The sequence below is a fragment of the Bactrocera dorsalis genome, chromosome 3 (assembly GCF_023373825.1).
Source record: "Bactrocera dorsalis isolate Fly_Bdor chromosome 3, ASM2337382v1, whole genome shotgun sequence".
Lineage (NCBI taxonomy): Eukaryota > Metazoa > Arthropoda > Insecta > Diptera > Tephritidae > Bactrocera > Bactrocera dorsalis.
Genome location: NC_064305.1, coordinates 43,916,403 through 43,932,750, shown reverse-complemented (window position 1 = coordinate 43,932,750; position 16,348 = coordinate 43,916,403). Strand labels below are relative to the sequence as shown.

General features: G+C 38.7%; 2 protein-coding genes across 18 annotated transcripts in view; one reads left to right on the top strand and one right to left on the bottom strand.

The window, feature by feature from the left end:
- The window catches only part of LOC105232674 (phosphatidylinositol phosphatase PTPRQ), an 862,901-nt gene that overhangs the window by 132,524 nt on the left and 714,029 nt on the right, over positions 1-16,348 (bottom strand). Inside the window, exon 14 of one of the 17 annotated variants that reach the window (XM_049451218.1) lies at positions 5,591-5,630. The exons of the other annotated variants lie outside the window; for them this stretch is intronic. Coding sequence (XP_049307175.1) covers positions 5,591-5,630 — 40 coding nt within the window. The remainder of the gene's footprint in view (positions 1-5,590; positions 5,631-16,348) is intronic. 17 annotated transcript variants of the gene reach the window in all.
- Positions 1-16,348, top strand: part of LOC125777143 (uncharacterized) — a 537,355-nt gene that overhangs the window by 34,126 nt on the left and 486,881 nt on the right. The window lies entirely within an intron of this gene.

Genomic DNA, 16,348 nt, shown 5'->3' with positions numbered 1-16,348 from the left:
CTCCCCATACGACCGCGATTATCGCCAAGGTACAGAGCCGCAACAAAATCCTCAAATCGCTAGCCGGCAGCACATGGGGAAAAGACAAAGAAACGTTGCTGGCAACATACAAGGCAATCGGCCGGTCCTCAACTATGCAGCACCAATATGGTCGCCTGGATGCAGTGGTACGCAGATGAGTAAACTTCAGACCTGTCAGAATACAGCACTCCGGACCACGACGGGATGCCTCTTGATGTCTCCCATTGAACACCTCCATAGTGAGACGCGCATGCTACCCGTAAAGGAGCATAATCTACACCTCTCTAGGCAGTTTCCTGCTGGGTTGTTTCCGTAGGAATCATCCCTGCAGCCATCTGCTTGGAGCGGAACCGCCTCCCAGGAGCATCAAGAGGTCATTCCTCGACTATGTCGACGATATCGAACAGTACGCCGACCAGATTTCGGACGCAACAAACTTTCGACAGGCACTGACCGCCATTCACAGTGGAGCCATCAACACCTTCACCGACTCCCTTCCCGTGATTGGCGTTCTTGGAGTCAAACCACCACCTATTGCAGACGAAGAGCTCCAGTTGCCGCGAGAAACGCGAGTGACCCTAGCGCAACTTCGTTCTGGATACTGTAGCAGGTTAAACTCCTACTTATCCAGAATCGACCCCGGCATACCCAATGTATGTCCTGCATGCAACGAGTCCCCGCATGACACTGGCCATCTCTTTGCATGCCCAACAAAGCCTACCCATCTAACACCTTCCTCCCTTTGGTCCGACCCCGTCGAAACAGCACAATTCTTGGGCCTACCGTTAGATGACCTCGACGACAACACAAACAACCCTTACCATCTTAACGGGGATTAGCTAACCATTAACAACAACAACAGGGTGCGCCGACACGGCCATCCTGACCAATACACGATCTCGTGAAATTTAAACAAAACTGCTATGTTATATTATCATTAACCACACAGGTTTTACATTATAAAATCTAATGCGCCACACAAAATGATCATGAGAATTGTTTTGCACTTATGCTTACATTATTATTACAAATTTAATTATAAGCTCGTAAGGCAACTATACTGTCTCTTTCAACAGTGTCTTTCTCAACTATTTCATTACTGTCTCTTTCAACAGTGTCTTTTTCAACTCTTTCATTGCTGTCTCTTTCAATACTGTCTTTTTCAACTTTTTCATTACTGCCTCTTTCAACAGTGTCTTTTTCAACTATTCATTACTGTCTCTCTCAGCAGTGTCTGTTTCAACGGTGGGGTGCAATAAAGCCATATGCAATAAAGCCATAAGGCAATAAAGCCATATTTTTTGGTAATAAAGCCATATGGCTTTCCATTGGGAAAGAGAAATAAAGCCATATCTTGTAATAATATGTTGTACTAAAAGAACAAGTCTGGCAATGCTGCTTTTTGCATATCTTGTAATAATATGTTGTACTGAAAGAACATGTCTGGCAATGCTGCTTGTATATCATATGTAAAGTACGACTTGTAGTGACCGCGTGTTAAAGTTGATCTCGTCTTCTACATTTATCTATTTGAAATTAGTAAATGAAACCATTTTACAGTACAAGTTAATACCATGATTTAGGAAATCATCTCAACTATTATATATTGAGTCAGAAAATGAGATTTACAATACAATATTATTATTGCTATAATCGCAACTGTAAAATGAGTGTTGTAGTGGAGTTTAATAATAAAACATATTGCAGACGGATTGAAAATTGCACAGCCCACAATCATTGTCCACAAACTTCATTGCTGGGAAAACTAAATTTATTGAATTCTATTAAAACTGATTGCAAGACGATGTCGCTAAAAAGATCAGGCGTGCGAGCTATTTATGATAAGAATTGTATGAAATTCAAAGATTCCGCACACTTGGTGCAGTTTAGTGCATTGCGTAGGCAACTTCTGAATATAAGGTGGCTAAATGGGTATCAGCCTTCCCCCTTCTGCCCATCACCACATCTATATGCAACATTGGTACGCCACTTTCCCCACACTCATCATCACTTTCCTCGCATCATCCACCACGCTCTAACACACACACAATGACATCACCCACCATCACCTACTTTCGCCGAAGAAAAAGACAAAAGGACGGACTACTTGTTAAAAATCATCATTATTCTGGCGCTACGACATCGGTCCGATCAACACGCTTCTTTTGGCGAACATCCTTTTTCCCGAACATCATCGTAATATTATATACCTTTTGAGAAAATTAAAAGTTTTACTTTTTTCCACAAATCATTGTGAGCATCGCGTTTAAAAAATTAAAGTGCATTTGTTAATTAAAGATTTTACTTTTTTCCACAAATTGTGAGCAAATCGTTAAAAAAAAATTAAAGTGCATTTATTATACATACATATTGTTACGATTTTACTACTTGCTAGTTTACTTTGCTAGGTTCGTATCTCTGGATTGACGAATAAAACCAAGAACTGTTTAATTCAATTCAACAACTCTTTATTTTACAACTCGTCTACACTATAACAGTTTACTCTTAGCACTGATTAGGGATGGAAAAGTCGACTCTGACTTTAGTCGAAAATCGATCTTTTATTAGAAATAATTGACTTTTTAGGATCGATTCAAGCCTGTCTTGAATCGATTAAAATCGACTTTTACTCGATGACTTTGACAGTTAACGAATTAAGATAATCACTATAAGATTACTTTTAAAAGCACAATATAAAGTACCAATCGAAGTGTTTCCTTATAAATAGCCTCTTTCTGATTGGTCTATAACAATATAATGTTTATATTGCCGCCGGTAATTGATGTAATTAACTTTTTAATATACGGTACATAGTATTTGTTTAATCCAAACAAATACTCCTCTGCATTACTCCCACAAGTTACAAAAAGTAATAGAGGCGTAATGTAGAGGAGTATCAACAGCCAACTTCACGCAACAGGCGAAAAAGGAGAAACGAAGAAAACGAACGATGACAATGATGATTTATGGTCTTCGGATCGGAAACAAAATCCTAATCCGTTCACTGTGTGGGAAAGTATGAAATATGAATATCCGTATATATGGAATGTAGCTAAAAAGTACTTGCCAATAGTTGCAACGTCTGTACCCTGTGAGCGATTATTTTCACATGCAGGACTTATCGCAAATCAGTTGAGGAGTCGCTTATCACCTCAGCACATTAATGAGCTAACATTTTTAAGATCAATCGGCGAAGAAATGTGGTTTTCGTAGTTATTTATTTTTAAATTTTTTGTTTTTTAATTAAAAAAAGCAATTTTATTATCCAATACCAAAATGTATGCAATGAAATCATAAAATACTTTTTATAATATGTTAAAAACTAAAAAAATATTTAATAAAATATTGATATATCTAACGAATTTCGTGTACGAGTTGCTTAATTTATAAAAAGTCAACTTAAGTCACAAAAGTCGACTATCGGGGTTGATTAATTGACTTCCAGAATCGAAAAACTAGAAGTCAATTCCAAAGTCAAAAATCGATTCCGCTCGCGCTCTTTCCATCCCTAGCACTGATTGATTCCGTTGGCGCTGCCACGGCTTATATAGCCACGCACTCCTCGCTGATGCCGACGTGTCCTTCTAGAATATTGCGTCTGGAAATTACAAGAATATAATGCTATACGGCGCCAAATGCAGACAAGCAGACAGCCTGGCGCCGCAGCTGTCTACTTAAACAATTGCTGAGTCTGGCGCCGCGGCTGTCTGCTTAGCTGCATTTGGCGCGGTATAGCATTATGTTCTTGAAATTTCCAGACGCAATATTCTAGAAGGACACGTCGGCATCAGCGAGGAGTGCGTGGCTATATAAGCCGTGGCAGCGCCAACGGAATCAATCAGTGCTAAGAGTAAACTGTTATAGTGTAGACGAGTTGTAAAATAAAGAGTTGTTGAATTGAATTAAACAGTTTTTGGTTTTATTCGTCAATCCAGAGATACGAACCTAGCAAAGTAAACTAGCAAGCAGTAAAATCGTAACAATATACATATTATGTACATAATACAAAGAAAAGAAAGTGTCAGTGACATCAGTACAAAGTGCTTGGTACACAAAAGCACAAAATAGAGCATACATAGCTCACTTAATAAAAGAAAAAAAACAAAAAAAAACCAAACGGGCGCGAACTAAATTGAAATAACTAAAACTAACTAAAAAACAAACACACTCACTATAATTTATACGGGCGCGAGTTCTAACAAGAATCAAAAACCAAAAACAAAAAGGGAAAGAAAGCAGATAAGAGAAAGGGAAAAGAGCTGGCATACAACGAAGAGGAGGAATTGAACAACAAACTCACTGATCGGTACAACCCAAAAATCCCTAAGGGAAATCAAAGTGAGTTGTATCGTTTCCATTTTTTTGTTTTGATTTATGTATATATGTATGTATGCTAGTAACTACGGTTGCATATAAAGCCGTTTAAGCACTAAGCAACGTTTTATTAAAACGGATATAAAATACTACGGTATAAATTAAAAAACCGATATTAAAAAAAAAAAAATTGATATTATATCACCTACGCATGCTTACTTTTGTTTATGCAAACTCTCACCAAAAAGAGAATATTATCTTAGTATTCAAGTATTTACTTGTAAATTTCGCGGCATTACTCCCTCTGCTTCTTAAAGCAGAAAGCGGGATTGCTCAAATTAAGCAATAGGCGCAATAAAAAATTCTTAAGAAAACATCAAAGAGAGAGTGTATAAACATACATATATACATACATTTTTAAATATCACTGTTAATATAGATTAACACACATACGATAAATTATTTATATACATACAAACAAGTATATACTCACATTTAAATGCAGACGTTAAATACCTGCATATTACAATTTCTATGTTCTTCGGTTTATTCGTACCGCCAAAATTAAATTTCTAGACATAGTTGTACATACATATGGCATACATGCGGTCATAGTTATACAAGTATATACAAACTACAAAACATACATATATCCCACATATAGGACACAATTAGTACATTAAAAAAGTTATAATAAAAACTTTAAATTTAAATTCTTCTTTTAAATTTATTTCACAAAATAAACTGTGTGCAATTTAAAACAAATTAACAATTTTCTTCTAAAGAAATACAGGTTTATATAAATAAACCATATATGTATGTATATTACGGGTATATGAAACATACAACACACATACATACATAAATTCACAGTCCTAATAGGCAAACAAATTTAATAACATACCGCTCTCTTGGTGAAAAAGAAAAATAAAAGTGCAAATAAGCATAAGTACAAGCACAAAAAATCGGACATACATACTTATATACAAAAGGTATTGACCCATTCCGTCACATACGTACGAGGGCATACCTATAAATCCGAAAAAAAAATACTCGCAATACAAAAAAAAACGAAATATTAATATTATTATTTATTATTAATATTATTATAATAATTATATTATTGTAATAAATTATATTATATAATTTATAATATAATAATAAACATAAACGCAAGTAAATACAACAGCGAGTAATAAAAGCTATAAGCGCGGATTTTATTAATTTTTATCGGAAATATAAAACTCTTATTTACCTAAAAGAGTTTTCTCGGTTGATAAAGTTCTCAGTATACACTGAAAGAAAAAAGAAAATATATAAATATTTTACAAATTTACATCTTCTAAATGAATATAGATTCAAAAGAATCTAAAACATCTCAATTCTTAAAAATTCCAAAAATGATTTCTGACGATAAGCAAGGTGCTACAAAACAAAAGAGGGGGAAAGACATATCATACTCTAAATTCATTTCTGAGAGTGACTGTCTAATAAAATAATGCACTCGATTGGCTTCTTCGCCGATTCAAGACAATTCTGAATCGGCGCTAGAAATAATGATGATCGCAGATCAACTAAAACTTATAAAGTCAATTGCACCTACTCCCCACAGTAGAGTAGAGTTACCACAATTGCAAGCCCAAGAGGCAACAGGCATTCATCTCAAAGTGCCAGCGTGCGATACAGGAATATTAAATGGAGGTTATGAACAATGGCCGTCCTTCCGGGACATGTTTACGGCCGTGTACATAAATATAAGTGAAGAATTCATAAAATTAGAATACACTGTTTCAAATTGTTTGTCGGTTCTAACGACACAAAATGTTCCCACAGACAGTTGGGACCCTATTCTGGTAAACATATGCACCGCAGTATTACCAGAAAAATCATTACTTCTATGGGAGCAATCGCTCTCATCAAGAAGAGACTGCCCAACGTGGCAGCAAATGAAAGATTTCTTAACTGCCCAATATAAAATTGCAGAAAGGGTAGATAAAAAAACAGTCAGAACTAAAAACGTTCAACCCGACCTAAACAGAAGCTTCAATAGACCCCAAGTCAATAACAATTTAAATAGAAGCTTTTTCAAAGCACAATCGTTCACATCTGAACAAAACAAATATACATCACGCGAACTATGTACAAAAAGGCATAAACTCAAAGCTTGCGAAAAATTTAAAAAATTGAATGTGAATGAAAGGAACAACTTTATCAGGTCAAAAAGATTCTGCACAAATGCTTGTCCCACTCACACAATCTCAATAATTGCGAAAGCAAATTTAACTGCGTATACTGCCACAAAAGGCATCATTCTATGTTCCACATAAACAACTTTCCCAACACATCTCAAAGTAGCGCTTTTTCAAAAAAAGCCACGGGTTTAGTTGCAACAGCAACTCCCGAAACAGAAACTCAACAAAATTGCCAAGAGACACCATGCTGCTCAAAGGCATTAAAAACTCAAACGCTACACAGCGAAAATCATAGTAGAGTACTACTACCCACAGCAGTTGTCTCCATCGAACATCGAGGAGAACTGTTCAAACTAAGAGCCCTAATAGACCAAGGGTCCCAACGATCCTTTATAGCGTCTAAGGCCCAAAATAAATTAAAATTGCCAACAAAGCAAGCCAATTATGAAATTACGGGAATGGGCGGAAGAGTAGTACAAAACTCTAACAAAATATGCCCCATTACCCTAATTTCTCCCCAAGCGGATAAGCGCATTCAAGCGAATGCTATTGTCTTACCGCAACTAACAAACATGCTTCCAAACTATCAAATAAGTAGCAAGCGTTGGGATAAGATTTCACATCGGACTCTAGCAGATCCCAACTGCAACACCCCCGCTCAAATAGACCTTCTATTAGGCAGCGATCTTATATCGCAAATAATACTGGAAGGAGTTGAAAAAATTTCGAAAACACTACTGGCGCAAAATACCATTTTCGGATGGGTCCTAAGTGGACTAGTTGCCGAACCAGTCACAGCAATGACAACTCAAGTTGAGGAAATCTCAAACGAGTACCTCAATTCACAATTGAGAAAATTTTGGGAGTTAGAGGAACTCCCTCCCATTTCAATTACAACACCAGAAGATCAGTATTGTGAAGACTTTTACAAAGCCACAACTACTCGATCAGATAATGGTCGGTATGTCGTACGACTACCACTAAAACAACAATTTCGAGATACACTCGCCTTAGGTCACTCTCGCACCTCTGCAATACAGCAGTTTTTGAGTATGGAAAAAAACTTACTTAGAAAAGGTGAGCTCACACAAGATTATGATGGTGTCAAGAATACCTCCATTAGACCACATGGAGGAAGTAAGCCCATGTGAAAAAATCATAAGACGCAAATATTACTCATTCTACTTGCCACATCATGCAGTAGTAAAGCCTGACAAAAAACAACAATAGTTAGAGTTGTCTTCAATGCCTCAAGAACCACTAGCTCGGGAAATTCCCTAAACGACATTCTATTTACAGCACCTACACTCCAACCTCATCCAATGCTCCTCATATTGAATTGGCGTATATGCAAATACGTATTCAATGGGGATGTGCAATACTAATCAAAAGTACGATCAAACATTTTGAGGAAGAAAAACTTTCATCTGATAAGTTTCAAGCTACAACAGTGACTATTTACGGAGTTAAAAGTCCACTCTCACTTACCTCAGTTACAGTTCTCCAAGGCATCAAATCCAATTTGAAGATTACCAACACTTAATAAACAGACACAGGTATAGATTCATAATGGGTGGAGATTTCAACGCAAAGAACACGCACTGGAGCTCAAGGCTTACGACTACAAAGGGGAGAGAACTTTATAAAGCACTGTAGTCAACCGGAAGTTACGCATTCTCGACGAACTTACCATCATATTGGCCATCAGACAATCAAATATTCCAGACCTGATAGATTTTTTCATTGTTGGCAAAATATCCCGGAACTATTTGTCGATCAATCAGGGTTGTGATCTTAACTCGGATCATTCCCCAATCTATTTAAACTATAGTGAAACGGTCATCTTTAAAGACAAAGCAGCGGCCTTGTATAATAAACGTACAGATTGGGAATATTTTAGAACAATGATGGAATGTTACGAAAGTAAATATGACTCTATATTAAATATAGACCAGTTGGAATCTGAAATTTTTCACTTTACAACAAGTATACAACACGCAGTTTGGAAAAGTACACCGGAATTAAAGAAAATGGCAATAAACTCTCAATATCCTAATGATATAAGGGAAACAATTAAATTAAAGAGAAAGCTACGACGTAAGTGGCATCGAACTCGTTGCCCAGCTGATAAATCTATTTTAAATAAAGTCTGTAAAGATCTTAATCGGAAAATTAAGAGGTTTAAAAATGAAAGTTTCACAAAATATCTTCGTTCCCTAAGCAATGGAAAAAATTCTGACTACTCTCTTTGGAAAAGCTGTAAAAGACTACAAGCACCAGAAACTCAAGTATGTCCCATTAAAATAAGTGCTGATAGCTGGGCCAGAGACGATTCAAAAAAAGCAGAAGTATTTTCGGATTATTTAGCCAAAATATTCTCCCCATATGAAACACACGTTGATTATCCTACTGCTTCTAGTCAAGAAAACGAAAAAATCCTATGCTGCACAAGTGGTGAGCTAAGTGAGGAAATCAAAAATCTTAAAAACAAAAAGTCCCCAGGTTACGACCTGATTACTGCCGAGGTCCTAAAACAGCTTCCTCAAATAAGTATAGTAAAAATTACCAACATTATTAACGCAGCTTTTCATCTTAAATACGTGCCAACTTATTGGAAAGTTGCTGAAATTATCATGATTCCAAAGCCAGGAAAACCAGGATATGATGTATCTTCTTACAGGCCCATATCACTTCTATCGATAATATCGAAGCTATTTGAGAAAATTCTCATAAAACGTATCAATAAAATCATTGAACGGAAAACCATAATTCCAGCGCATCAATTTGGGTTTCGAGCCAACCATTTTACGGTTGATCAAATCCACACGATAACACACATTATTGAGAAAGTCTTTGAGGAAAAAAAATCTGTTCTGCCGTATTTTTGGATGTTGCAAAAGCGTTCGATAAAGTTTGTCACAAAGGACTGATTTCGAAACTGAAACTAATTTTACCGAAACAGTATTATAACATCATAAAATCGTATTTATCTGATCGCTACTTTCGCGTTAAACAAGGAGACAAATATTCTGACCTTAGGGAAATAAAAGCTGGAGTTCCACAAGGTAGTGTGTTGGGTCCTCTTCTTTATATTATATTCACGCACGACCTGCCAATAGACTGCAATTATACAACAGCCACATTTGCAGATGATACCGCGTTGCTTGCTGTTGGTAGTAGTGAACACGAGTCCACTAAAAATCTCCAAAAAGCTGTAAATAAAGTCGTACAAAGAAATGGCAGATAAAGCTGAATGAAGCTAAGTCTGAACACATTGTTTTCACATACAACAAGATACAGTACTTACCAATTTTCATAGACGGTGCTCGAATACCGTACTTTAATTCCGCTAAATACTTAGGAATGACGCTTGACACTAAGCTACGGTGGAAAGTTCACGTAAAAAACAAACGTAAGGAGCTGGACATGCGACTCAAAAATTACAATTGGTTAATCGGTAACAAATCAGTGTTATCCATCGAAAATAAGTTACTTATCTATAAACAAATACTCCGACCGATATGGAGCTATGGTGCACAACTCTGGGGATGTACTAACGCAAACAATAAGAAAGTCATCCAACAATTCCAAAACAAAGTACTAAGACTAATTGTCCAAGCGCCTTGGTATTGTAGATGTGCTGATATAGAGCGTGATCTAGGCGTAAACTCGGTTAACGCAGAAATATTAAAAATTGCAACAGCACATAGTGCAAGATTGCTACAGCATTGTAACGAAGAAGTACATAGCTATGTTAACTTCTGGAGATGGTCCACCAAGACGACTCAAACGCCTCAAACCCAGCGATCTTTTAAATTAACCAATACTCTCATAGTAGTTTTGTGATTTTGTAATTATATGTTTAAGTCAAGTTGCTTGTTAGTCCTTTCTTTTATTATTATTGGTTGCAATGTAACGGGTGATTTTTTTGAGGTTAGGATTTTCATGCATTAGTATTTGACAGATCACGTGGGATTTCAGACATGGTGTCAAAGAGAAAGATGCTCAGTATGCTTTGACATTTCATCATGAATAGACTTACTAACGAGCAACGCTTGCAAATCATTGAATTTTATTACCAAAATCAGTGTTCGGTTCGAAATGTGTTTCGCGCGACAAATTTTGTTCAGCGATGAGGCTCATTTCTGGTTGAATGGCTACGTAAATAAGCAAAATTGCCGCATTTGGGGTGAAGAGCAACCAGAAGCCGTTCAAGAACTGCCCATGCATCCCGAAAAATGCACTGTTTGGTGTGGTTTGTACGCTGGTGGAATCATTGGACCGTATTTTTTCAAAGATGCTGTTGGACGCAACGTTACGGTGAATGGCGATCGCTATCGTTCGATGCTAACAAACTTTTTGTTGCCAAAAATGGAAGAACTGAACTTGGTTGACATGTGGTTTCAACAAGATGGCGCTACATGCCACACAGCTCGCGATTCTATGGCCATTTTGAGGGAAAACTTCGGACAACAATTCATCTCAAGAAATGGACCCGTAAGTTGGCCACCAAGATCATGCGATTTAACGCCTTTAGACTATTTTTTGTGGGGCTACGTCAAGTCTAAAGTCTACAGAAATAAGCCAGCAACTATTCCAGCTTTGGAAGACAACATTTCCGAAGAAATTCGGGCTATTCCGGCCGAAATGCTCGAAAAAGTTGCCCAAAATTGGACTTTCCGAATGGACCACCTAAGACGCAGCCGCGGTCAACATTTAAATGAAATTATCTTCAAAAAGTAAATGTCATGAACCAATCTAACGTTTCAAATAAAGAACCGATGAGATTTTGCAAATTTTATGCGTTTTTTTTTTTAAAAAAGTTATCAAGCTCTTAAAAAATCACCCTATATAAACAAAAAAAAAAAAAGGGATGTAGAGAAAATGTATCGACAAATACTGGTACATAAAGATGATCGAGATTTTCAGCGAATTATTTTCCGCAAATCTGCCAATAGTCCACTACGCGACTTTAAATTAAAAACAGTAACCTTTGGCGTAAACTGTGCTCCATATTTAGCCATTCGTACACTCCACGAACTGGCAGAAAACACAAAGTCAGAATCTCCTCTGGCAACACAAGTGTTAAAAACACAGACGTATGTGGACGATATCCTGTCTCGAAGCCACAGTTTTCCAGTAGCATACGATACATTATCACAGGTAATAAATGCCCTCAATACCGCAGGGTTTCCTTTAAAAAAAATTACAGCCAATCACCCAAATATTTTAAAAAATATTCCTAAAGACCATTTGTTGGATACTAATTTTCTTATATTCGAAGGGAAAGTACAAAAACACTGGGCATCCAGTGGAATGCGATATCTGACCAGTTTTCATATACTACAGAGTCAATATCCGCATTATCCGTCATAATAAAGAGACAAATTTTATCATCTGTGGCGAAATTTTTCGACCCCGCAGGATGGCTTTCGCCAATTATGATACAAGCCAAAATCCTGATCCAAGAATTATGGCTAGACGGAACTGACTGGGACGAACAACTGAAACCTCTTCGCTTAGAAAGATGGTCCCAGTTTGCTAATAACCGAAAAGACATTTCGCAGATACAAATTCCACGGTGGGTAAACTATTCCCCCGAATACAAGGTGGAACTACACGGCTTCTGCGACGCCTCTGAAAAGGCATATTGTGCCACTATATATGTATATGCGCACCCAAAGCGATATTGCAACTACAAGCCACCTACTAGTGGCAAAAGCAAAAGTTGCGCCTCTAAAAACCATAAGTCTACCACGACTTGAACTCTGTGGCGCTCTGCTACTAGCAAAGCTCACAGACCCACTTAAACATGACAAAATATAAATTATACCTCTGGTCCGATTCCGAAATAGTTCTAGCCTGGTTAGAAAAACCACCACACGCGTGGAAAACATATATTTCTAACCGAACGTCTCAAATACTTGATCTAGTAGGATCAGCCACGTGGCGCCACGTAGCCAGTGCTGACAATCCTGCCGCTCCAGGTACAAGAGGGTGCAAGCCACTGCACCTTGCCACTACCATCCTCTGGTGAAATGGCCCCCGCTGGTTGATAGAATCTCCTGATTCTTGGCCACAATCCCCCATGCGCAACATTATTGCCCCAGAAGGTCGAAAAATCGCCTCCTTTCACACATTATTGGATGATACCGACATCCTTGAACGATTTTCATCGTTCCCCCGAGCACTCAGAGTAGTCGCCTATATTCTCAAATTCGCAGAGCGACTCAAACTTAAGGTAAAGGGAGCAACTTGCCCCCAATGCGATACATTGACGCACCAAGACTTACAAAAGCGAAGGTCGCTCTTATCGCATCAACCCAAACGCGCTACTTCAGCCGCGAACTAGGGTTACTAAGAGAATCGAAGCCAATTGACAAAAAGAGCTCACTCTTAGTAGTAAACCCATTTATAGACACGAAAGGTCTGCTTCGTGCAAACGGCCGGCTCGCTAATTCCAGCCTTATGTATAACGAACGCCATCCCATAATAATACCAGAGAAATCCTCATTTGCCACATTATTCATCAATTATATCCATATACTCATGTTACACGCCGAACATCGCCTCATGCAACATATGGTACGCCAAGAGTACTATGTTCCCCGCCTTAAGCCCCAAATCAAGAAGTGCATTTTCACGTGCAAGGTCTGCACTATGCACAAGCAGAAAATGAGAACGCAGATTATGGCAGCACTTCCACCGGAACGCTGTAACTTTGCTCTGCCTTTCACCACCACATGTGTCGACTTTGCTGGGCCTTTTCAAATAAAGGCGTCCATGCTAAGGTCTCCCACCATGATGAAAGGCTATGTGGCTGTCTTTGTCTGTTTTACGACAAAAGCAGTTCACCTTGAGCTATGTTCCAATCTGACAAAGGAGGCTTTCCTCGCGGCATTTGCTCGCTTCGTCGGACGACGTGGCTTTCCATCCAAAATCATGAGCGATAATGGCAAAACATTTATCGGAGCACAACGAGCTACAGAAAAACAGTTTGTAGATTTCATGAAACAAGTCTCACCTGACATTGTCCAAAAATTCGCTCCGCAAGGTATCAATTGGCAGTTCATCCCCCCAAGCGCTCCTCATATGGGCGGCTTATGGGAATCAGCTGTAAAAAGGTTCAAAACTCACTTCAAGAAGCTGGCTGGCGACTATAAATTCAATTATGAAGAATTCACGACCTTGTTAACTAGAATTGAAGCCGTTCTCAACTTACGGCCTCTCCCAGCTCTCTCGCAAGATCCCTCAGACTTCACAGCACTAACTCCCGGCCACTTTCCTAAAGGAGCGCCCATCCTGGCCACACCTGAGCCAGACGTGGAGACGCTCTCCTTATTAAACAGATGGGAACGAATTAAAATTCTCCATCATGAATTCAGTCGGCGATGGAAAGAAGATTATTTAAAGAACCTCCACAGAAGGTACCGGTGGAAAACACCAGAAAAAGCGCCTCAGCTTGGAGATTGTGTCTTAATCAATGACGATTGTCTCCCCTTACCGGATGGCGGCTTGGCCGCATAGAGAAGCTTTACTACAGCTCCGACGGTCATATTCGCATAGTCGATCTCCGCACGCAAACTGGAACACTAACCAGGCCGGTCGTTAAACTATGCTTTTTGCCAACAGCCGAAAAAACCGATATATAAACCGTAAACAAACCGGAAAAAAAAACCGCCAAATATACCACCAACAATAATTTATTAAAACCAAAAAACAACATAAAAGGGTCGATCCACATGACGACCCACTCATGCCAAACAATAATTTATTAAACCAAAAGTAACATAAAAGGGTCAATCCATATGACGACCCACTCATGCCACACAACGTGGCAACATAGTTCACCACTATATTTAACAAATCTCTAATGACGATAACCTCCTCTATGAATACATATGGATCTCGATGCGGCAACAGCACCAATGCCAACCGTCCGTTCGGCTGTCCACGTTCCACGCCCGGGGGCTGTCCCAACACCAGCGCCGCGGGCCATCACGGCAACAACGCCGTCCACCGCTGCACGCAGTGCAACCCGAGCAACTCCGACGTCGCAACAGAGTGAGCTACCTCGCATCAGATGTCCTCCATGTTGTCGTTCGCACAGGTTGCCACACTGCGGCATATTTAAAGGAATGCCGCCTCAGCAACGCCAGCAGGTTGCCCGGGCCCATGGCTATTGCCTGAGTTGCCTGTCGCCAAATGTGTATGCTTCCACACCACACTATGCTGCACCGCATCACCAGCCCCGAGACCGGGCGACACTCTGCCCCACGCAACCGCGGGGGTAAACGACGTTCAAAACGGCAGCAACAGCGAAAGCCAATGACCAATCCAGACGACTCGCGTCCGCGACACCACCACAACGTAACACGGCGGCAGCGTCCTAGGCCACCAACCCGCCGTCCAACCGGTCTCAGCAATGTGGTAGCTACGCTGCAACAACTCTAGCGATTACTAGGCTAAAAATTTGCCTAGGGGGCCCAGGATGGCTAAATGGGTATCAGCCTTCCCCCTTCGGCCCATCACCACATCTATACGCAACATTGGTACGCCACTTTCCCCACACTCATCATCACTTTCCTCGCATCATCCACCACGCTCTAACACACACACAATGACATCACCCACCATCACCTACTTTCGCCGAAGAAAAAGACAAAAGGACGGACAACTTGTTAAAAAATCATCATTATTCTGGCGCTACGACATCGGTCCGATCAACACGTTTCTTTTGGCGAACATCCTTTTTTTCCGAACATCATCGTAATATTATATACCTTTTGAGAAAATTAAAAGTTTTACTTTTTTCCACAAATCATTGTGAGCATCGCGTTTAAAAAATTAAAGTGCATTTATTATACACACATATACTGATTTTGTGAGAAATAAATCCGAAAATTTACATTTCCATTTACCTACAAGTTGGCGAGCCTCTTGGATTAAATCTAAAATATATCTGTGTCTTTATACTTTGGGAAGAAATATACGGTAAGTGCGTAAAGGGTGGTCCACAAGTCATTACATAAGGAAAGAAAATTATCCAAAAGCCCCAACTTGCTTTAACGAAATTATTGAAATATTTCAAAATGAAAATGTGGTAAAAGAACTCGCAATGTCGAAAATTGAAACTGACAAATTTTTTTATAAAGACACAATTATAACAACGGATTTTGCATATACTATATTTGCTTCACCCACTATCTGCGATGCAATCAAAGTTATGGGCTCGGAACCATTAAATTACGAGTATGTAGCTGATAGCACCTTTAACGTTGTGCCTGTTTCCAAACAATTCAAACAATTGTTAATTTTTCATATTATTCACTCTGATCATGTAAGTGTTTTTTTTTTTTTAATATTTAATAGCATACCTACATATATGTGAATCAATTTCTAATTTCAGGCTTATCCATTCATACATATATTGATGTCTAGTAAATCACAAGCAGCATATCGATGCCCTACTTTCTCAACCTCGTATCTTAAAAAATTGCGGTTTTGAGATATTCATATCAAACGATTGCTATTTCTCTGTTCCATAACTGCAACAACTTCCTATCTCAATAAGTTGTGTCTATCGTAAAAAAATTAAGAATACAAAACTTGGTATCTCATGCAATCCTGTTTTCGTAACTGTGTCAAACTCTTATCTCAATGTACATGTATATTTAATTGAGTATTAATCGTTTTCTTATTCTCCAAAAAGATCTTTTTATTTTCTTTTGCTATAGCATGAAGACGTGTAGTTATGTATATTTACAGCTTAATGTATGGAGTCCCGTTATTCGTCGGCTAGAACGACGCTAGAACGAAAC